Source organism: Lingula anatina, chromosome 2 (genome assembly GCF_051362555.1).
Source record: "Lingula anatina isolate TDL-2025a chromosome 2, LinAna3.0, whole genome shotgun sequence".
Taxonomy (NCBI): domain Eukaryota; kingdom Metazoa; phylum Brachiopoda; class Lingulata; order Lingulida; family Lingulidae; genus Lingula; species Lingula anatina.
The window spans coordinates 48,957,767-48,979,433 of NC_141768.1; the positions used below are offsets into that span (position 1 = coordinate 48,957,767).

Sequence of the window (21,667 nt, forward strand, 5' to 3'; positions counted from 1 at the left end):
TAGTTTAACTCAGAGGTGGATCCAGGATTATTCGAATGGGGTTCCACATATGCAAAGCTAGCCTCCTTTTAAATAAATATACCGTTCTGGGTAATAAGAATATTGAAACTTTTTTAATTGCGAGAATATTTCTGACTAAACGATGATTTTATTATTAATGAAAATTAAGCTGCGATGTGTGGTACATATGCTGTAATTACGCTGTCCTTCATCTCTTGCGTTAGTCTACATTTTGCTGGGAATTTTAAAAATCTGTGCGTACAATTTTTAAAGGTCTGGTTACGCCCCTGAGTTATAATAAGACTGAAGTAAAGTCTGCTTTATAAAGATGTATTCCATCATTAATATGACATTTGTAAATATACCTGAAAACAATTTAATATAAGATAACAGAAAATGAGCAGATAAACTCCTCACCTGATAAACAGAGGAGTACTGCATCTTTTTTTTTCCAAGAAAATCTCTCTTGAATTTTAAGTTCAGAATAATGACACAGAAAATTAAGACAAAATTAGAATCCTTCCATTCAGATGAGATTAGTTCCATGGATCACCATTTGGAAGTTTTATCATCATCTGAAGTTTGGCAAGTGTTGGCAGAGCAGGGTGTTGCCACATCAGAAGACTTGGGCACATCTGCTGTAGACGTTACTTCTACTTCACACTTGGCTTCCACAGACCCAGAGGTAAAGACATCGGCACATGTGGAAGTATTAAGAGTGACATCAGTCAGAGAAACAGCGGTGATGTTTATAGTCTCCTCGTGTTGGCCCTGACTAATGGTGATTGTAGACATTTCTGGCACGGCAGAAGACTCGGCGCTGTCAGCGTAATTCCTCACAGAGCTGGTTTTCTGTCCTCCTTTCTGTGGAGAGCCTCTAGCACTCCTCAGTTGGCCAGTATGTCCGGGGGAATTCTGTGCTTGATCCAACTTCTGAGACTTTTGGTGCAGGTTCAGGGCCCCTTCATTGACCCCATTACCTGACCCCACATAAGACTCAGATCTCAAAGCATCCTCTGGTCTGCTGGACAGAGGAATTTGGTGTCTAAATGTATTTCTGAAGGGTGGCACTTGAGCTTGCAAGTGTCTAAGCTGTAATAGTTGCTGCATATTGGCTGCAGCAAACTGGTCCGCAGCTCTTGATTGGGCTTGTCTTGTAGAGGAACCTGCTGCCACCTTGGATCTGGTCTTGACACTTCTCTGTAAAGGTGGCTGCTGAAGACTGGAGGCAGAGCTGGTGGCAGAAACCTGGGGTGCTTGGAACACATTGGGAGCCGTATACATGTAACCAGGTGGCAGGGCAGCTAATGGCTGAGCCCACATGGGGACAGGGATGGGACCAAGAGGAACAGGAACAAGCTTGGAGGGATCTTCTGGAGCCTTCTTCTTGGATCTTGAATGTCTTTTTTTAGTGCCAGTCTGAGTCAAGATGCTGCTCAATTGCTAGAAAAAAAGTTACAGAAAAAAGACAGATTATAGTTACATCATTTTGGTCTTGTACATATTTCACAAACTGCCAAAATCCTTAAGATAAATGGAAAAAATGTTAAACTCCTGCTTCAAACTGGAAAGGAAACATTCAAATTCACTGTAAGTTAAAAGGCACGTACTTACAGCAATAACATAACTGTTGTCCATGTTTGGTTTCTTGTTTGGATGCATCAGCTCATTGCACAGGGAGGAGATCTGACTCTCTATCTGCCTCTTTGCCTTCTTGGGACGAGTTGTGTTGGTGCGGTTTCGTTTGTTGGCAAACCAAGAATTCACCTTTTGTAGAAACAGAAAAAGTTCTGAAGGGCATACTTTAACACTTTCTAACAATAACAATCCTGATGAAACAACCAATCACAATAACTTAGTAAAAATACAAAAATAATAATAAGCACTCTGGGGTTGTTGCACTGGAGAACATTGTTAAAAAGTCACATTTCTTCTTCATCATTCAGCTTCAACAGCATTCAAAATAAAAGTGTTTGGTACAGGAACTAAATTCATAAATTTAAAGAAAGAATATAATAGAGCTTCAAAAATAACCTTAAAAACCGTGTATCACAGTACCTGATTAATGCTAATATTTCCTTTATCAGCCATCCACTCCTTCTCCTCTCTGCTGGGATATGGGTTCTCCATGTGGCTCTTAAACCAAGTGCTCATCAGTTCCACGGCCTTTGGCTGCAGAGGATTGGTTTTCTTCTTGTCATGTGCCATGTTGGGTTTTGACGCTTGGGTCTTTGCTGCAGTCTGATTAGTTTTCTGAAAGTTGTGAAATTGACCAGCTCACTAAGTCAGAAATTTTTGTCTGAATGCAGGTCTCTTGGGCTTAGACAGAAAATACCAACAAATATTGAATGATGTTACAAGTAAAAGCCAGAGCAGGATGTGCACCAATCCACTGGGAGTTTAGAACTGAGCCATGGTCCTTCTTTCTTGACTAAAAATTGACAACCACAACTCATCGTACCTTATCAGTTTTAACTGGTTGCACAGGTGCCAGCTTGATGGCAGTGAATGGAGGCGCCTCCATCCTGGCAGATTTGGGGGGTGGAGGCTCAACTGATGGAACTGCCACAGTGGCTTCACTTGACTGGGATGTCTTTTTTTTCTTGTCTGAAAAAAAATATTTAACAGTCCACATAACTTTTATGCTTCAAGCTTACAACAATAGACCAACATCAAAAATACACAAAGCAATCATTACTTTGGGTCATAATGTCTTTAATGAATAATATATATTTCAAAATATTGTCGGTATAGTTAAATTCCAGCAGATTTCGAGGTATTTGCATACCAATCTTTCGTGCATCTGAACAAACCTTATTAACAACAAGCGTCAGTTTCTAGCAGGACCTGTCCTGTCCTTTAATATACCCAGAGCACTTATCTACTTATACATATATGTATATCAGCCGTATATCAAGTACCTGTGAACATGGGTACAGTGACTGGCAGACATAGTCTTCTGATGCTAGGGGGGTCAGGAAGGTTAGACATGGGGGAGGCTGGCAAAGAGGAGGACCTCACACAGGGGGGGTCTGGCAAGCTGGACAACGGGGAGGAATGAAGAGTGGACGCTGGTTCACTTGCTGATATAGTGGTGGTCTGTGAAGAGTAGTTATAGCCCATGTCTATAGAACTACAGGGCACTGCGGTGCTGGGACACTCCGAGCAGGTTGCCATGGTGACCAAGGTCGGGTTGTTGCTGTTATTGTTGATGTCTACTTCTGTCATGCTCACAGACGGGAAGAGATTCCCAGGGGTGCCACCTCCAGTGTGCTGGGGGGATATAGGGGAGAGGAGGGGGCGTGGTGTAGACATCCCCAGGGGTTTATCTGCTGGTCCAGGAAGGTCGTCAAGGTCACTTGGAGGCACTGTCTCATGACAGAGGAGAGGATCCTCTTCACGCACCATTTGGGTCTGTAGATATTTGGAAGATGGTTGACTGTGGGACAAGATCTTGGCAAGTGAGGGCTGCCTTGCTGCTGTTGCAGAAGCCACTTTTGGGTCAGTACTGTTATTGTTAAGATCTTGTTGTTTCTTCTGTAAACCAGTCTCTCTGAATTCAGTATTTTCACCCTGTAGATACTTGGGGGTAGTCAGTGGGCTGTGTGTTGTGCTGGGGAGGTGGTCATAGAGCAGGGCTGATGGGAACATTGCACAGGGTTTGGTCGAGGCTGAAAATGGTGGCAGATTAGAGGCGCTACTGCACCCTTGGTGAGGTTCATAGGAGTTGTATTGTCCAGGATCTGCAGGGTACCTGCTGTAGTTGAGTCTGTTTTGAGGTAGTGACTGAGGTGGAAGATCTAAAATAATGGAAAATAATAATTTTACTGATTATGTTCAAATAATATGACTTTACTTAACTAACTTTAAAACTGAAATTCCTCCCCAGAGCAGCGTCTAGCATTGGAATGTGCCAAAGTGTTCTCTATGAAGGGGCGGATTTAGGCCGTCATCTGGGTCTTCCAGAAGACAGATTTTCAAGTTTACATTGAAAGGTATCTGTTTTCAGCCAGAAGAGGGTCAAAATGGAGGACGGGTCAACAAAGTTTAATTTCCCTGACAACCCTACTGCACCTTTTAAATGTAAATGAAAATAAAGATTATCTGTCAAAATGGTGCAAATAATATAGATGTAACTTCAACTTATCATAAAAAGTAATAAAATTTGTAAAAGAAATATAGTAAATTGATATAACATGGTAATGATATTCACAGACACAAGTGGTCACATTTGATAAATATATTTCTACTGTCAGCATGTAAAAATGGCACATTAGAATTCTGTAGAAAGGTGTGCATATTGTTAAAATAAACAAACTTAAAAAAGAATAATTATTAAAAAATAATACCCTGACTAACAATACAAGTCCTATCAATGGCTTTCTTACAAACAGCCTTATGGCTTACCTGGAGGTTTGTAAACTGGGATTTGACTGGTTGGATAGGAGGGAATAGATGAGATGGTATTGGTTCCATTTTCATTCTGAAGTAGTGTCCAGCGCAGCGACCCACTGTGGTTAAAGGTGTGGTCAGTTCTCAAGGTGCTGGAATGGTCAGTTCTCAAGGTACTAGAGTGGTCATCTGGCTGGAGAGGCTGTACCGCAGAGGTCATTGAGCTGTAATCCTGAAAAACACAAGAAGTCAATAAACACCATTTAACCTTAGGTAAAAAATGCATTCTTTTAATTAAGCCAGCACTTCCTGTCTTTAAGGAGAGGGGTTATCTTGGGGAAAGTACCAACATGGTCCACAAAACTGATAAATCAATAAATCGTACACGTATATGTAAATGCATTTTTCTTTAAAGCTGGCTTAAAATTTTACAGATGTTTGCATTGAAGGTGCTTTGCTGTTGATAATCTTTAGTGCTGTCTGAGCCCATGTGGTTGAATTCAATAAAAAGAGCTAAAATCTGAATGTAAAGATCTTGATGAAAGGTAAAAATTAAAGAGCAGTTAAAGCAGTGGCAGAGTTAGGGGAGGAGTGTCAGGGGTCCTGCCCCCCCCCCCCCCCCTTTCAGTTTCTGAAAAAAAATCACACCAATAGTCCCTTCTTTAAATTGAAATTTTGATTAGCAGAATCATAGTTTTAAACCATACCAAATGGCAACAAATTTTTTGTGGGCTGTGAACCCTACACCAAGGGGGGGCAAGGCTAGGATGCGAAGCAGACCCATGAAATACCAAGGGGAGTGAAGGTGGGCTTCATGTCCAAAGTCTGTCATTCCTCTGATGAAACTGGACCCCACTTCAAATATTCCTGGATCCACCCCTGTCAAGACCTGCCCCCTCCCAATCAGCCTATGCTGAAATGTCAGGCTACACTGCAATCACTTTGAAAGACACATTGTATCAGTTTGTATTTTCCATATTGCATGCACCCGTAGCCTAATATTCTATCTGTGCCTACTTCACAAGCACATTTCTTTGCTTTGAAATTCCTAGAATCAAAATTTAAAATGTGCATTCATGCCTAGCTCCTCTATAAGTTATATGTGACAAGGGGGTGAAGTTCAAGTGGGGCAACTTTACACTCATATTTGAAAGTAGCATATGAAAAAAAAATGATGAAAAATGGTGTAAACAAAGCTTTTGCTCTAAGAGAGTATTCAGAACAGTGGACTAACAGATCCCCACGTCAAATATGGCAACCCACTAAAAAACTTGTCCCTTAATTCCCGATAAGACATTGAATAATTTAAAGGGATAATAACTCCTTTGTTTTGGCCAAAAAATGAATTTTCCAGGAGTAAACAACAATTTTCCCATAGTTACCAATGATTAATGAATCCATTTTTACATTCAAAGTTAGTCCCTATTTTTTTTTTCTAAAAAGTTTGGTTTTTTGTTAAAATCTCTTAAGAGATTATAACAGAGTATAGCCATCAATGGAGGTCACATGATCTGAAGACAAGCTCAGATATCAGAATAATAGCTATAACTGCTGTTTTCGTCATAAAACAGAATGTTATATTTCTATGAGTTATTCACAATGATTTTATTGTGAAATATAGATTTCATACGAAGAGTTATTATTCCTTTAAGTGGGTCAGCCATATATGATCCAACAATGTGTTAGTCCCGTTCTGTGTGAATGGGCTCTTAATAAGGGTTTATTCATTCTCAGCTATGTAGCTATCTGTGTGTATTAAATTTTAAGTCCAACTTAATGAGAAAAAAACTTGTGTGTGGACCCTACTTTACATTTTAATTATTAAGTAAAATGTAGTTTATATTTAAGAATGTGCCTCTTTCCTCTTATAACTGACACTGTACATGTACACTATGTATTGTACTCACCGTGCTTCCATAAGATCTACTGTCCCGCGTCCCATGGGTCATCCACATGGGGGTGGAGGTCTCCCAGTCTCTGTATCCATACAGCTGCTGGAAGCTGTAGACCCTGGGGACACTGCAACCAAATACTTGGACAGGGGGGAGGCGGTTATAAGGCTGGTCCTGGGTCCCCAGGGTACCCCCCATAACATCACGAAAATATTCCTCAGAACCTTCAATGTCTCCCGTGTCTACTTTACACATGTTATCCATGAGAGAGTGTGTCTGGAAAGTTTGTGGTTCAAGGGGCTGGGTGAACGGACTGTGCCACTGGTAGTCTGTGCTGGAATAGAGCGCAGTTCTGGTGCTGGGGCATTCTGAAACAGCCTAGAAAATAAAGGAAAAGGCAGTTTTTAGGTTTTCGTAATATTTTGCAAAAATATTTTGTATATATACCGTAAAATGTGTGGCACTCCTCTGGTAGTTTGATAAAATTGATGGTACCCCATCTGGTTAGTTGAAACATTTCTCTTTCTTATCTAAATGTTTTAAATTATGGTTTTCCAAATGAATAAAAAAAATATAACAATAATAATTGTAATATTAATAAAATTGATAATAATTAGAACTTGAAATAAAACGTCTCTGTTGATTTAAACCTTGCATAAGAAAAATGCCATTATTCTTAGACTAATCTGATTCAGTATCACAATATATGAAGAGCCAATATGAAGTGTAGTGGCTATGTATGCCAAATGTGACCACCTTGTCTTCCTCAGCTTCTTCACTGAGAACCTGTCCCGTACAAGACTCGTGCGTTCCTTCATCCCTGGTTCTAATAGGCTTAAACTTCAATTTCAACGAGTGCCCATCCATAATACTGACATATCTTAATTCTAGCTGAGAGATCTTCACGTGTAAGGTGTCAGCTCCAAGACAAACTTGGTATCACTGTTTGGCAGACTTTTCCCTCACTGGCTCTCTACTAAGCCAGTAGCTCTCACCTAATGACAGCCGTAATGACTGAGGGCAGTGTGTATATGAGTGTGTGTAGATGGAGTCACATGGCCTCAGTTGACAGAAAATCAATAATGATGAGAATGAGGAGAGACTTGTCAAATGGGTGGTCCCATTTTGTTTTGGGGGAGGATTGAGGGGAAGCTTTTAAATTTTTAAAATTTGAATTGTTATGGCCAAGAAATGCAGTAAAAGGGTTTTAATTCTTACAGCTTCACTCTGATTCTATAGTATATGTCTTTGTACATGGGTCCTTTTACTACACATGGAAATAGATTTTATTTATTGAACGATAGTTTATGACCATTGCCACCCCCTAAAACGGTCACATGATTATTCAAAGCTGCCGGGGAGCAAGGTCTCTACGTCATTTACACACCAAGTTTCACTTTTCCTCTCAAACTGACTGCAAGTGCAGAATTTACTGTTAGGTGTGACGACTCTTTGATTTAATTTGGATTCAAGAAGAATGTTATCTTAATGATGTTTGATCTTTTAGGGAATTATAGACAACATCCAGAAGCACAAATTACTTTTCATAGAGACTCAAGATGCGGCTGAAACCAGTTTAGCACTGCTCAATTATCAGAAGGTAAGTTATGGAATGAAACCGCGTCTTTTAGATGTTTTCGGGTTTATGTCTGCCGGGTATGCTTCTTGTTATGTCGTTGTTCAAATAGCCTCTGCTACCGTGTGATGAAAAAAAATGTAAAGAAAGAAGGAAACTGGAGTTATTAACCAATTACGTCCTTAGAGTTCTGCTAAGATATAAGTTATAACGTCTAGAATTGTTTTTCAAGGCTTGTGAAAATGGCCGAGGAGCGGTATTACTGTCCGTCGCCAGGGGGAAGGTATCCGAAGGAATAGATTTTGGTAAGTTTGTTTTCTTTCCTCATTCAAAAATTTAAAAACATTTCTTTTTGCCAAAATTTGGAGTAAAACGCAAAAAGTATAATCTTTGCCAACATACATACACTAGTACATGTACATAAGGTGGTTTAATCTCAGCAGTAAGTTTGTTATGATGGTAAATTTCTTTCTGTAGAATTTCAAATTTTATCTTCAGATGTAAAAGTGCATTTAGCAGAATTCTTAGCAAATGTAAGGTTGTTGAATCCCAGGTTTTGATATGAATTTTTTTAACAAAATTTTTTACGTGGCTTTTTTCTTGTCAACTGTTTTCAGATCACCATTATGGGCGGTGTGTTATAATGTTTGGGGTTCCTTATGTCTATACACAGAGCAGAATACTTAAGGTACCAGGAGTTCTCATAAAATGATAATAATAATATTTTAAAAAAAGATAAAATATTCATAGATATTTGTTGTTTGACTGCTTATTAAAGGCTGCAAAGTTTCTGAAGTTCCTGTGGGAAAGTGTTGTTTTAGTTGCTGGCAGTAGAAGCAATAGTATAGCATGAGACATCATGTTTGTATCTATCATACAGTTATGTCATAAGGTGTTGACTTTGTAATCATACATGTAATAAGTCATGAATTTTCAGGCTCGTCTGGAATATCTGCGTGAGCAGTTCCAGATACGTGAGAACGACTTCCTAACCTTCGATGCAATGCGCCATGCAGCTCAGTGTGTAGGCAGGGCTTTGAGGGGGAAGACAGATTATGGAATCATGATTTTTGCTGACAAGGTGAGGGTTTGGATAGCCACTCTTTGGGGATTATTGTATTCTTTAAAGCCAAAAAACTAACTTTTGACAAACTTATTTAATGCTGGCAGAAGAATGATATTTGATTTACTGATAAAAATGTATACCTTAGTGTGAGTCAGCACTTTTGACATTTTTAATCATCTTGTCATGTCCAGGGTTTTCTAAGGGTCAACTTTCATATTTGTTGTTTGAAAAACACTGCCATCTGCTCCAAAGAGTATCACCTGAATAATCTGAATGTTCAAACTGAAAGTTATCCACAGCTTTGTAATCTGAAGATCCATTATATTCTAAAACTTGCATAAATCTTTTCATTATCTTAATCCAGAGATTTGCCCGAGCAGACAAGAAAGGGAAGCTGCCCAAGTGGATTCAGGAGTACATGAAGGACAGTGTATGCAATCTGTCCACAGATGAGGCAGTGCAGGTGGCCAAGAGGTTCCTCAGGCAGATGGCACAACCCTTCACCAGGGTAAGCTGTGAAGTCAGATATTCTTGTGATAAATGGAAACTGGTTTGTAAGATTCGGACAATTGAAATGGCTGTTGGTTATGAAAATTTTGTCAGGAGAGGGCAATTTTAAACTGGTGTGAATAACTAAACCCCCTATAAAGTTTACAAAATAATCCATGTAATTCTTTGATTTTTAGGAGGATCAGTTGGGGCTGTCACTTCTGACCATGGAGCAACTTCAGTCAGAAGACACTCTGAAGAAGTTGGAACAAAAGTCACAGATGGTGGAATTCTAAGCCAGACTTCTCTTCAAGCCATATTAAATTGGCCAGAACTTAAAGCAATAATAACTCTTCGTTTCGGCCAAAAAATGAATTTTCCTGGAGTAAACAACAATTTTCCCATACTTACCAATGGTTAATGAATCCATTTTTACATTCAAAGTTAGTCCCTGGTTTTTTTCTAAAAAGTTTGGTTTTTTGTTAAAATCTCTTAAGAGATTTTAACAGAGTATAGAAATCAATGGAGGTCACGTGGTCTAAAGACAAGTTCAAATATCAGAATAAAAGCTATAACTGCTGTTTTTGTGGTAAAACAGAATATATTATATTTCTATGAGTTATTCACAAGTTTTTTATTGTGAAATATAGGTCTCATGCAAAGAGTTATTATGCCTTTAATTGGATCGTTATTGAAAGATAAACGGAAGAGTTCCAAGATTATTTTTGAAAAAAAAAAAAAAAAAAAAAGGGCCTGACCATGAAAAAATTCCTGAACAATTTAAGAACTACAGTTAGTGCATTGCAGTAAAATCGTTTTGGAAATTCTATTTCGCAATTCAAAAGGAGTTAAAATTGTTTATAGTACAGTTTCTTCTTTATTCATACATGTAATCAGTTTCATGCCATTACATTTTAGATAAGAAGCCAAGAAATAAAATAATAATCAATCACTCTACAAATGTTCTGTCCATTTAAATGTTAAAGGTTTGATAATTAAGTTTCCTATCAATATATGTAAAAATGTGCATTCCAACTTGCTACAAATATCTACAATGAATCTATATCAAGTGAACCATTCTATTTAAGTCCTAACCATGAACACATTCACCCAAGTCACAGCTGCACATATGAAGTGCCAAGAAATCTGATGCATATATACATGATGAATGACATGATTTATATTAATTAATCTTGCATATAAATGAAGGTCCTACCAGACTAATGTCAACACTTCCCAGAAACTTAAATATTTGTCAAGAGCCATGAATGAAAGTTCTCAAAACTGGCATATTTTGACAAAGTAACCAGACTGAGGTTTCAGAATACATAGGTGACTTAATGGGCCTGCTGGAAACCCGTGATGTCCCACTAGGGTACAGGAGGGGTTGTTTTCATCTGTGCGTATTCAGCTCAAAGTGGGACACTGATATCCGCTTGACCTCATCATTGAACTCGACACGCTTTCCTTCAATTATTGTCATGAAGCATTGTTCAAATTCTCTGCGGATGTCACCCAAGTTAGGCAACTCATCACAGCTGGGGACGTTCAAAAGTCTGTCAAAGAAACGCTTCCACAGGTCTTGCTTCCACCACCTGCAAATAAAAGAACCATTAGCATTTGGGAGGTAATGTCTTTTCTAGAAACCAAATTGCCGTCCCATTCCCTCGTTTTGTATTGTTCTGAGAGAGCATGCCAGAATTCACAGTATCTTAAACTGCAACCACAGCCAATATCTTCATAAAATTTTGACATCTTTAGCACAGGTGTGAAAAACTGTATTCCTAAGTTCTTTTACCTTTTCACTGTATTTGTGGTCTTCCATCTCCCATTAGTTTGAAAAACATTCATGTATCCACCAAATATTAATACATGTATGGTCCCAACAATGCCAAAGAGGTCAGTCTGGAAAGTAACACACAAACCTGTTTATGACATTGAATGCATTTAATACTAAACACGCACACAAACATAAATGCAGGAACACATTTTTTGTGCTTACTGAGTTGTGCACTTTTATTAGAGAGAGAGGGTGGGGGTGGGGGTAAGAAAGATGAAAGTTGCCAGATAAGTCCAGAGTATATCTGTCTTCATTTAAATACACTGGAATCCAGAGGTGTTCACTTTTATTAGGGGAGAGGAGGAAGGGGAGGTAAGTTACCTGATATGTCCAGGGCATATCTGTCTTCATTTCAATACACTGAAATCCTGAGGTGTTCACTTTGGCCAGGAAAGTTGTCCCTGCAGGGAACATGGTCATATCTATGCTGCGGCCAAAGTCAATCAGTTTCATACTGGGTGTGGCTCCAAATATCACCTCAGGGTCTCTGCTGTCTGGTAAGTGTGGACTGGAATGGAAACAGAAGTGAAGTAATTCCAAACATAAATACTGTAATGTGTAAACACTGTTATCCATTGTCTACATAAAAACATCAAGGTTACTGCAAAGTGAACACAATTCAACACAGTTGATTGCTGGGAAACAGTTTACAGAAGAAAACACAGAATATATAGAATAAATAAGCTTTTTACATCCAATGACTGCACAGTGTGACAACTTACAGGTCCAGTAATAAGAAGTTGTCTGGTTTGATGTCTCCATGGATGATCTGGCTCTGGTGAATCTGCTCCACAATCCTCAGTAGTTGAATGGTGAGATACATGGCCAGGGACTCACACATAGACATGTGCTTCATCTTATATGTGTTAGCCAACGTCTACAACAACAACATAATATCATTATAAACTAACTGGTGAGAGAAGATGGTTCAGAGATGAAAGATATAAAGAATAAAACATGGTCTAGCAATGCAAACCTTTTTAAAAGTTAATAAGATGCAAAAACAGAGGGGAAGAAAATTGGAAGGAATCAGCACAATAAGTAGACAAAGCTGAATTCAATAAAAATGGGCCCTGTTTCACAAAGCTTTCGTTAGTCAACCAAGATTTTTAGGCTTCCATTAGTCAGTAGTGCTGTTTTCCAAAGCTGAATTCCATATCGAAGCGAGGCATACTCACCAGCAGAGTGCCGTTTGTGTACATCTTGTTGACCAGAATGCTGCCATCTTGGAAGAAGTAACCATCCTCTATCGACATCACAGATGATCTCTGAGAAGGAAATGGCATATATATACATATATATCAATGACACTTCTCATAAATAATGGTGAATTAAAAACAATATAACATTATTTTAAAATTACAGTCACATGTCAATAAATCATGCAATCTCCATCATATGTTTAAACCTACATTAATATAGGGCTGTAGCAATAGTCCCAAGTTTCATTGGTCTAAAGGTTGAATAGCCCTAATTAATGGATGTATAAAGTATTTAGTGCACTGGTAATAAAGTAAAGTTCACTGTAATAAAGTAAAGAGATGTGTGCACACAATTTTTTTCGCACCAATGAACCTGTGAACAGACTAGTGTAAGGTCATAGTCATACCACATCAGGTCCAGGCACAGTGGACAGTCTCTTGTGAAGCTCTGTACAGATATAAAACTCCCACGGACATGGCGGCTTTTGAACCTGGAGGAGAAATACAAAGGTCTCTGAAGAAAAATGGATCAATTCTCATACAAATATAACTAATCTACAATTGCTTTTAAAGAAGATACATCAGTCACTCTCAAGATTCAAGGTAATTAAATATAAATTAGCACAAATCATCTTTACCTTCATGACATATTTCTGATCCCCACCGTCCAGATCCCCAATGTCTGTGGAGTCCAGCAAGGAGACCCTGTACACCTTGGCAAACCCTCCCTCCCCCAGCAAAGCATCTACACTGTACAGATCGTCATCTGGAAGACAGAAAACATTCCAAGTGAAGCCCTCAAGACATCAACATACAACATGTAGCCTACCACCCCATTCATTGAATAACACTGCTGATTTCATTGATTGAGATATAAGCACAGTATATCTAACATAAATTTTGAGATAAAAACACTCAAGCACTTTCCTTTAAAGGAAAAATTATTCTGTACATCTAAAACCAGTCCCTCTTTCCCATAGCATTTTGTACTGTTAAGAGTACACTTAAATTAATTAAATTTTCCTATTAATTCAGAGCATCTCACCCAAGCTGACAGCTGTTCCTGCAGTAATCTCAGGCATCTCCTCTTGGATAGCATGATAATTGTGGAAGGAAGAGACAGGAGTCGGGAGACGCCTCAAAAACCTGGCCACCAACTCCTCATCAAAGGGATCGTAGGGATCAATGGCGATGGACATTGAGAGGATGTTCACTGTCTTCTCATCCAGGTCTTCTGGAGCAATGTAGGTGGACATGTCAATCTGGTGCCGGGCGTGGTCCCTGAGGTGGTCCCTGGGGGGTGGCTGGCGGGCGTGGTTCTGTAGGTTGAGCAGTTCATGCATGGAGTGCTGAGAGGAGGCCACGCTGCTCCCCTGAGAGTGAGACCGTGACGACTTCACCTCCTCGTCACTTTGTTCCATTATGGGGCTGAAGAAGGGGAGAAATTATTAGTGTCTTTTCCACAATGATTACCCATAAATCTGTGAAACTCAAATTCTACTACATATCAGTGTCCTTGAATTTTAATGCAGTTTTAACATCATGGCCTTAAACAAGAAACATTAAAAAAATTTTGTGACAATTTCAAATGTAGAGCTGTTGTATCTTTTATAAAAAAAATTCATTCAAAAATGTTTGTAGCTCCTATCAGACGTACCTTAGTCCAGTTTTTGAGTTCTGCATCTCTGAGGGCATTTGAAATATTCCCTCTGGAGATTTCGCTCCCTCTGCCACTTGTGCTCTTGATGCTGAACCACAATAATTTTTGTCAGGTTTATTCTCGTCCTCAAACACAGAGAAGTGTTTGGAGGTGTTAGTGGTCTCAGAGATGTCCGTCCTGTCACTGTCTATGGCACTGGGTCTGATGGTACTGAGGGGAGGGGCATTAAAGGACGGGTGGTCCCCCAGGGGGTTGAAGGGGGTGGATGCCAACCTGGCTGCAGCAGCAAAATTGGAAGGACCTCCTTGAGGGGCGAAGGTCATGTCGTAATGGTGGATGTCATTGCGTTGCGTCCCTTCCATCTGCTCTTGCTCCTTTAGGGGAAAAATTATTTTGATGATAACTGAATCATTATACCATTCAAAATGGAATGAAAGATGTTATATCTACCTTAAATTTTTACATTTATAAATCAAACACTGAAAACAGATTACAGATAAAAGGCAGCCAATTACAATCAAACATGCCACAACTTTCATCTTCAGTTGAAACTTCCTTTTCTGTTTGTCTTGATTTGATTTTCTTTACTGATTTGATTTTCTTAACATGTCCTTTAGACCAGTGTTTCTACCTGTTCCTCCTCCTCTTCCTCACCCATCATTCTCTTCTGTTCTTCAAGTGGAATACAAGGTACATCAGTAGCTGGCTGTAACACACCTGACAGACCTTGTCTCTTAGGAACTGTCTGGTGACCAAATGGAGGTCTACAATAGAAATAATAACAATACAAGGTACATCAGTAGCTGGCTGTAACACACCTGACAGACCTTGTCTCTTAGGAACAGTCTGGTGACCAAATGGAGGTCTACAATAGAAATAATAACAAATATAACAGTCAAAAAAGTGTGCTCAGGCATTAATTATTCATTTAATGGTTTATAAATTAATGTATGACCACCAAAGTGTAACAGACTTCAAGTGGATCAATTTCTGACCCACCCTGAAAAATTTTTAAATGGCCTCCACAGCTTTCTGGGTGAGTCTGTTAACTAATAAACAAATAATCTTTTTGGCAGAGGTAACAGTATTTTTTAGCAATCCCAGGACTATGACTTACTTATTTTCTTTGGTGTCATCTTCAGGCGTCTGAGCTGGCTGGTCACATTTGTTCTCTGTGTCCTGTGCCTGGTCGTCAAATATGGTGAATGGTGCATCAACAGGAACAAAGGCCGACACCTTCTCTGTAAGAACACAAACTGGGTCAGTTCCTTCATGATTTAAAGTTATATTCAAATCAGGAGTGGACACTAATCACAATATTCTAAATATATCCACTGGTCAGTGATTCTCACAACAAACCAATCTTTAGAGTATCGGTCTATTACTATGGCCCCATTCATGCCTTCTAAAAACCAACTGACAATGCAACAATTCATTTGTAATTTCTTTGGAGTAAACTTATAACACCTACTGGTGCTGTAAACTTGTAACACCTACTGGTGCTGTAAACTTATAACACCTACTGGTGCTGGTAGCAGCAAACTGCGCTCCAAACTCGTCATCGTCCATGTTAAAGTCATCCTCCTCATCCTCCTTGGGGGCAGCGCTCCAGCCTAGGTTCTTCTCAATGTCCAGTGTGTTGTTGAACATCCCCATGACAACCTGCATGGCTTCCCTGGTGTTAACAGTGGGACTGGGTGCAGTCAGTGACTGGAATATACACATACATATAAATACTAGACTATATAACCTGCATGGCTTCCCTGGTGTTCACAGTGGGACTGGGGGCAGTCAGTGACTGGAATATACACATACATATAAATACTGGACTATATTTAACCTACATGACCTCCCTGGTGTTAATAGACGCACACATTACATTGGGGCATACAAATTACAATACTTGTCATATCAAAGAATCCAACATCAGCAACAATACAGGAGTGAGCACTATGTGAGCCATTAAAAATTTAAGTCTTAACTGTTTAACTTCAGAGGCAGATGAGTCAACACTAAATGTTTTACATGCTTTCCTAATAAACCTGATATCATGTTAATGATCTGGTCAAATCTCTTCTAGATCTTCACTTTCCAAATGTTAATCTGTACAGCAATGGTTTTACTGAAATATCCCTTAATGAGAACAACACATTCAACTCACCCCTTTAAGAGGTGTGTTCCTGGCAGATCCCCTGAAGGGGTTAAAGGTGCCGCTGTCTGGAGAGGGTCCCACAGACCTCTGTTTGGCAGTGGATGTGGATGACACGCTGGTGTTAGACGAGGTGTTAAAGTTTGGGGTACGGGTACTGTTCAGACTGCTGTTGGCTGGCTGCTCTTTGGCCAACACGTTTCCACCAGGGTTCATTTCATTGAAGGGAAGTTGTCTTGACAAACTGGTATCTCTGAAGGAATACACATACACACTCATTTCACAATAATTCAGACTACATGCTGACACTCTTTATCATTCATCTTATTTTGACAGGAATTCATAAATGTACACATGAACCTGTCTCAGACATGGCATATCTAAGAATATTCTCTGTTTCTCAGGATGAAAAATCTTTTAATGTTGGACAGGAAACACTGGTCATACCTAAAACTGTTTGTCTTGTGGCCTGTGATTGGACCAGCGCCTGAGGCTGCTTGTGTCGGAGCCTGGCGATTAAATTGTAGCTGCTCTTGAAATTTTTTCTGGAGCTCTTGTTCCATCAGCTGCTGCTGGCGTAACCTACAACAGCACAGATCATCAGTCATGTGATCATCAGTCATGTGATCAAAACTACACAGCAATACAAGATTGTTACAAGCTGCACAAGAGTCACAGTCAAGAGTATACTGATAGTATTGAATTATACTTTATGCAAAACACTTTCCAAAATCAGTACCCAAACATAAGCTTGAACAGAAAAGAATCTTTTTAATGTTAAATGCGCACCTTTCCTTCTCAAACTGCTCCTGTTGCTGCTGTATGATCTGCCTCTGTCTCTCCTCCATCTCCCGTCTTTGCTGCTCAAACAGCTGCTGTTCCAGGCGTAGCCTCTCCTCCCTCTGTCGTAATAATTCCTCTTCCTGTCTCTCCAGCATTTTTCGTCTCTCTGGATGAAAGGAATAATTCTTTTAAAGGGAAACTTCATTCAGATTCTATCTGTTTCTTTAAAAGACTTCCCATGTTCTGTGACTGACATTGCACACAGTTGTCACTACTATATTCAGAAATGAATTTTTATCTTGTAACAGATGCTTTCGCCACCAGTATTACATATTTCCCCCAGACCAATTACCCTGTATTCAGACACCAGCCTGGGGTATTCAGAGGTCACCTAGGATCCCATCAGAAATGGACTGAAAATCTTGGCATTCAATGACTTCACATAAAAAGCTCCTGCCCAAACGTTTTATAAAATTAAAAATACTACATTTGATTTTAAATACTAGATCTGATAAATCACTTTTTGCCTATTAAAAAAAAAAAAAAAAGATATCTACACACCTTCCATCTCTTTCTCTTTTCGTCTCCTCATCTTGGCTTTCCAGCGTGCAGCCCTCAGTTCCTCAAAGGAGAACTCCTCCGTGCTGACGTAGATCTTCTCCTTGCAGTACATGGGTCTCATGTTGGGATCTTCTTGGTGGAACTGGCTGATACTCTGCAGGGGGTCTGCTGGCTTGGACGGCTTCCGCGCACTGAGAACACAGATCACAGAATGATGGGAGAAAAACATCACGCACATTTCTACTAATTTTTTATGACAGCTACTTAGCTAACAATTATATGGTTTTCATGGTCATAAAAACTATGTTAGAAATTTATTGTAAGTTACTAAATGATATTATTTCACTGCAGTATACTGCATGTTGATAACAAGGTTATGGGCACTGTTCTGACAAGAGCATTTACCTTAAAACTTGATTTCCTACTTCTGGCATCTTCCTTGGTGTCCTTTCAAATGAAAATCAAACAGATAACTTGTTAAGTAATGAAAATCAATTTCCTCTAAGTCATGCTGCTTAAGTTTGGTTAGTACCATCTATTGATTAAAAAAAAAACTATCAAGACTTGATGACATCAAAGAAATCTCTTGCACTGTTCAACAGGGAGAGACTCCACTTTTATATTTTGGCAATCTTTAGATTTTTTCATGTAAAAAGTTTTTATAAATCAAATCAAAGACGGCACACTCTTATTCCTGCATCAGTTATACACATCAATCCCTGCAGGGCAGTCACTCACGTCATGGGTTGGTCAGCGTTTTCGTCCACGTGTACAGAGAAGGCAGGTCTGCTGTGTTGGGCTACTTCACTGACCGGTACCACTGGCACTGACCGCTGCTTCACCTGGGACATAACAAAGCAAACCTTTAAGTACCAGATGCTATTTTAGGGAAATACTTGAGAACCTTTGATTTCTTCAGTTTTTTTAATTATTACTTTAGATTTCTGGGAAATTTCTGTTTTGCAGAACAAAGAGGAAACTTAAAGGGATAATAACTCTTCGTGTGAGATCTATATTTCACAATAAAAACATTGTGAATAACTCAAAGAAATATAATATATTCTGTTTTACCACAAAAACTGCAGTTATAGCTCAAAATTCTGATATTTGAGCTTGTCTTTAAACCACGTGACCTCCATTGATGGCTATACTCTGTTAAAATCTCTTAAGAGATTTTAACAAAAAAACAAACTTTTTAGAAAAAAACCAGGGACTAACTTTGAATGTAAAAATGGATTTATTAACCATTGGTAAGTATGGGAAAATTGTTGTTTACTCCAGGAAAATTCATTTTTTGGCCGAAACGAAGAGTTATTATCCCTTTAACTGTGCAAACTATTTTGTTTCTGAGAGGTGTTTTCAAAGGTTTGTTTTGAGGGTTTTAAACCAATCTTGTCAACCTCTGCCTTTGCACAAAAGATGGAAACACAAAGTACACTTTTCTAAAACCATTACAAGAGCATTCGTTTACAAGAATACTTCTAATAAAGCCAATTACAGTAAATATGATGCAACTCACTTTGGCAGATGTCCAGACCCCAGCTTTCTGTTCATTTTCTTTCCTGTACACCTCTGGTTTGGTGGGCGCAGAGACGTACTCTCCTGTCTGTGGAGGTAGGCTGGCACCAGCACTGGCATTCTCGTCGTTATACACTTGGAAGGACGGCCCTATCTGAGACTGTACTGAGGGCATCTGCAGCCTTAGGCCTCCCTGGGAACCTGAAGACACACGTACTGGGAGTGAACAGTTGGGAAAAACAGCACCATTTTCAGAAGCTTGTACAAGGGGGGAGTGTAAACATTCTTACAACAGAGACCAGGAAGAAGTCTTCCTATATAACCCTAGAGGGTTACATCTTCAACAATCAATGGTCACCTTTCTCGGTACATGGTTACATTTACAGCACACACCCCTCAGTGTGACACAAGAACACAAGGATACGTACCTCCCTTGGCTCCTCCTGTCCTTGTATTCCCCACAGCGCCCCTCTTCCCCACTGGTCTCAGAGCCCCCAAAGTGACCCTCTGTTCCTCTGCTGTCTCCTCCTGGTCTCCTGTCTCCATCATATCACCAGCTGATCTCCTGGCTACACGGGCCTGGAATTCACTACAACATAGCAAAGGTGTTCATTAGCTTGGTAGTTAGATCATATATAATAATTATCTATATTATATATGGGGGTCTGTGAGTAACAATATCTACTCATATCAGTCTGATGAAGGCCTACATCCAGGTCAGCTGTAAGCTAACAATATGAAAGTATTATGGCTTGTGTTTGATATCATAATCATATATGAACAACCATCTAGTTTTTTTATTCACATGAAAGCTACACTTTGTTCACGCTAAAGCGTGTTAATAATTTAAGCCATTTTCTTTCTGCTTATGAAGCAAAAAAAATATGATATACATAAAGAAACCTCTCACATGTTTTCTTTTAAATTAAAATCTTATCATTATTTTGTCAGAGATATTGGTGTTCTAGGACAGAGTATAGAGTTCTATATATACATTTAAGCTAGACTACAAACCTGTGTTGTTGCAACAATCTCTCAGTTGGTTGTGCACCTCTTTGAATCCCATCTTTATAAACAGCATCTGCTTTCTTGGTGTTTCCTGCCTGTTCATACTCAGCTGCCCAGGCCATATAGAACACGGCCAGCTGGCAGCCAATGCCCTGGTTGTACAGAAAGTTGTAGATTTCTAGGGGTTCGTTGCACAGACTCGCCTGGAAAATATAAAACCAAATTTTCAATTGTAATTCTCTTTTCTCAATATTTTAAAACTCTTGAGTGTGTGAAATTATGATGAGTATAAAAAGGTGAGCAGCAGCTATTTTAATTTTCAGATACTTTGTGAAAACTTATAATTTTAGTAGACTGTCATATATTTTGAGTTAAAATCTGTTGCCACTGGGGCTTTTCATCTATTATCATTGTATACATACTTTTGGTTCCACAATTTAAAATCAACTTACAAACTTCACCCAGCATTCAATGTATCTGTGGTCATTGGTGTATCTGGGGTCATCTTTATATATGGTCACACAGCGCTGCAGAATGGCCTGCAAGTTTCCATCTTTACCACCTTTAGGGAAGTTTTGTTCAGTCCACTTAACATATCTGAACAAAAAAAAAAATTAAATTAAAGATCAATTCATAATTTCTAGAATTATATTGAAATCTTTCTTGTTTTTATCTCTATTTTAAACTTCTGTTCTTATCTTTATATTTTTGTACGTAATATGGATTAACATTCATACCCACTTCGGACTTTGAATAACCTGCTTGGGAGAGCCATCAAGTTCTCTCCATAACAGATACATGTATATTCATATGATTATTAATTCAGCTTATCATTCTCTTTCACAGACTTACCGAAACCAGACATCCAAAGGGTCATCACCACTGTACGTCCTTAACTCTGATTCAAACATTCTGAAATTTTCAGAGACATTTTAAAACTATTTTAGTCTTTTACAATAGCTAATTATTTTTAAAGAAAGTTTTCAAAGAGAATAGACTTAGATGTTTGTTGTGGAATTGAGTTTATGGATTCCCAATATTATATTCAGCGCACTCCCCATTTTAAGGAGCTCAAGTGAATAATTTTGTACGAAAGACAAACCAACCTTTTTCCACATCAACGTGTTACATGATACTCACTGCTTTTGTTCCTTTAACTTAGCTTGCTGATCTCCACTGTGCGGCTGTAGAGCAGCATTTAAACTGGAGAATTTACGGCCCTGCTTCAGTGGCTGGACGTTTTCTTTACTGAGTTCCCATTCATTTGGAACCCCGCCGTCTAAAGAATTGTTCATCATTTTCAATATTTTACAAATAAGTTCAAAGGGAATGAAAAATTCACTTTCCCCGCCACTGATCAGAAATAAATATCATCACCAAAACTTCTCGAGTTTAAACTAAACCGCTTTGCGCATGCTCAGATGTAAAAACTATTTTCGGCAGTTTCCGTAGTAAAATCCGTTATGCTAGAAATGGAATATATAAAGAATTATTAGTTTCAAAATCTTTCTATAAAATAGAAACATTAATC

The 21,667-nt window shown here is 38.9% G+C and overlaps 3 protein-coding genes across 6 annotated transcripts in view; 1 reads left to right on the top strand and 2 right to left on the bottom strand.

Moving 5' to 3' along the window:
• Positions 1–10,368, top strand: part of LOC106161035 (general transcription and DNA repair factor IIH helicase subunit XPD) — a 26,783-nt gene extending 16,415 nt beyond the window's left edge. The window contains exons 19-25 of the mRNA XM_013537868.3: positions 7,792–7,884; positions 8,093–8,165; positions 8,478–8,548; positions 8,798–8,941; positions 9,291–9,434; positions 9,613–9,750; positions 10,092–10,368. Of these exons, the coding sequence (XP_013393322.2) occupies positions 7,792–7,884; positions 8,093–8,165; positions 8,478–8,548; positions 8,798–8,941; positions 9,291–9,434; positions 9,613–9,711 (624 nt within the window). The 3' untranslated portion in view covers positions 9,712–9,750; positions 10,092–10,368. The remainder of the gene's footprint in view (positions 1–7,791; positions 7,885–8,092; positions 8,166–8,477; positions 8,549–8,797; positions 8,942–9,290; positions 9,435–9,612; positions 9,751–10,091) is intronic.
• LOC106181503 (uncharacterized) lies at positions 317–7,318 on the bottom strand. Of its 3 annotated transcripts, none has more exons than XM_087002992.1 (8): positions 7,041–7,318; positions 6,300–6,662; positions 4,408–4,624; positions 2,922–3,800; positions 2,462–2,607; positions 2,059–2,241; positions 1,615–1,767; positions 317–1,443 (listed from the first exon to the last, which is right to left on the bottom strand). In XM_087002992.1, exons 1-8 carry the CDS (start codon positions 7,149–7,151, stop codon positions 550–552), a joined length of 2,946 nt encoding a protein of 981 aa, XP_086859118.1. In that variant the 5' UTR covers positions 7,152–7,318; the 3' UTR covers positions 317–549. The 3 variants fall into 3 exon arrangements, with proteins under 3 accessions (XP_086859118.1, XP_086859117.1, XP_086859119.1); XM_087002991.1 differs by having other exon boundaries at positions 2,059–2,253; positions 7,041–7,317; XM_087002993.1 differs by lacking the exon at positions 7,041–7,318 and adding an exon at positions 6,935–7,033 and having other exon boundaries at positions 2,059–2,253.
• LOC106181520 (mitotic checkpoint serine/threonine-protein kinase BUB1-like) lies at positions 10,270–21,561 on the bottom strand. 2 transcript variants are annotated; one of them, XM_087002989.1, is made up of 25 exons: positions 21,277–21,561; positions 20,989–21,048; positions 20,589–20,733; positions 20,143–20,339; positions 19,557–19,717; positions 19,130–19,329; positions 18,349–18,452; positions 18,016–18,057; positions 17,611–17,801; positions 17,056–17,215; positions 16,714–16,848; positions 16,279–16,519; positions 15,868–15,915; positions 15,641–15,779; positions 15,235–15,358; positions 14,749–14,881; positions 14,115–14,491; positions 13,503–13,885; positions 13,096–13,223; positions 12,865–12,948; positions 12,434–12,523; positions 11,978–12,132; positions 11,577–11,763; positions 11,214–11,320; positions 10,270–11,010 (listed from the first exon to the last, which is right to left on the bottom strand). In XM_087002989.1, exons 1-25 carry the CDS (start codon positions 21,432–21,434, stop codon positions 10,809–10,811), a joined length of 3,951 nt encoding a protein of 1,316 aa, XP_086859115.1. In that variant the 5' UTR covers positions 21,435–21,561; the 3' UTR covers positions 10,270–10,808. The 2 variants fall into 2 exon arrangements, with proteins under 2 accessions (XP_086859115.1, XP_086859114.1); XM_087002988.1 differs by lacking the exon at positions 15,868–15,915 and having other exon boundaries at positions 15,641–15,827.
• Between the last annotated feature and the right edge of the window lie 106 nt (positions 21,562–21,667).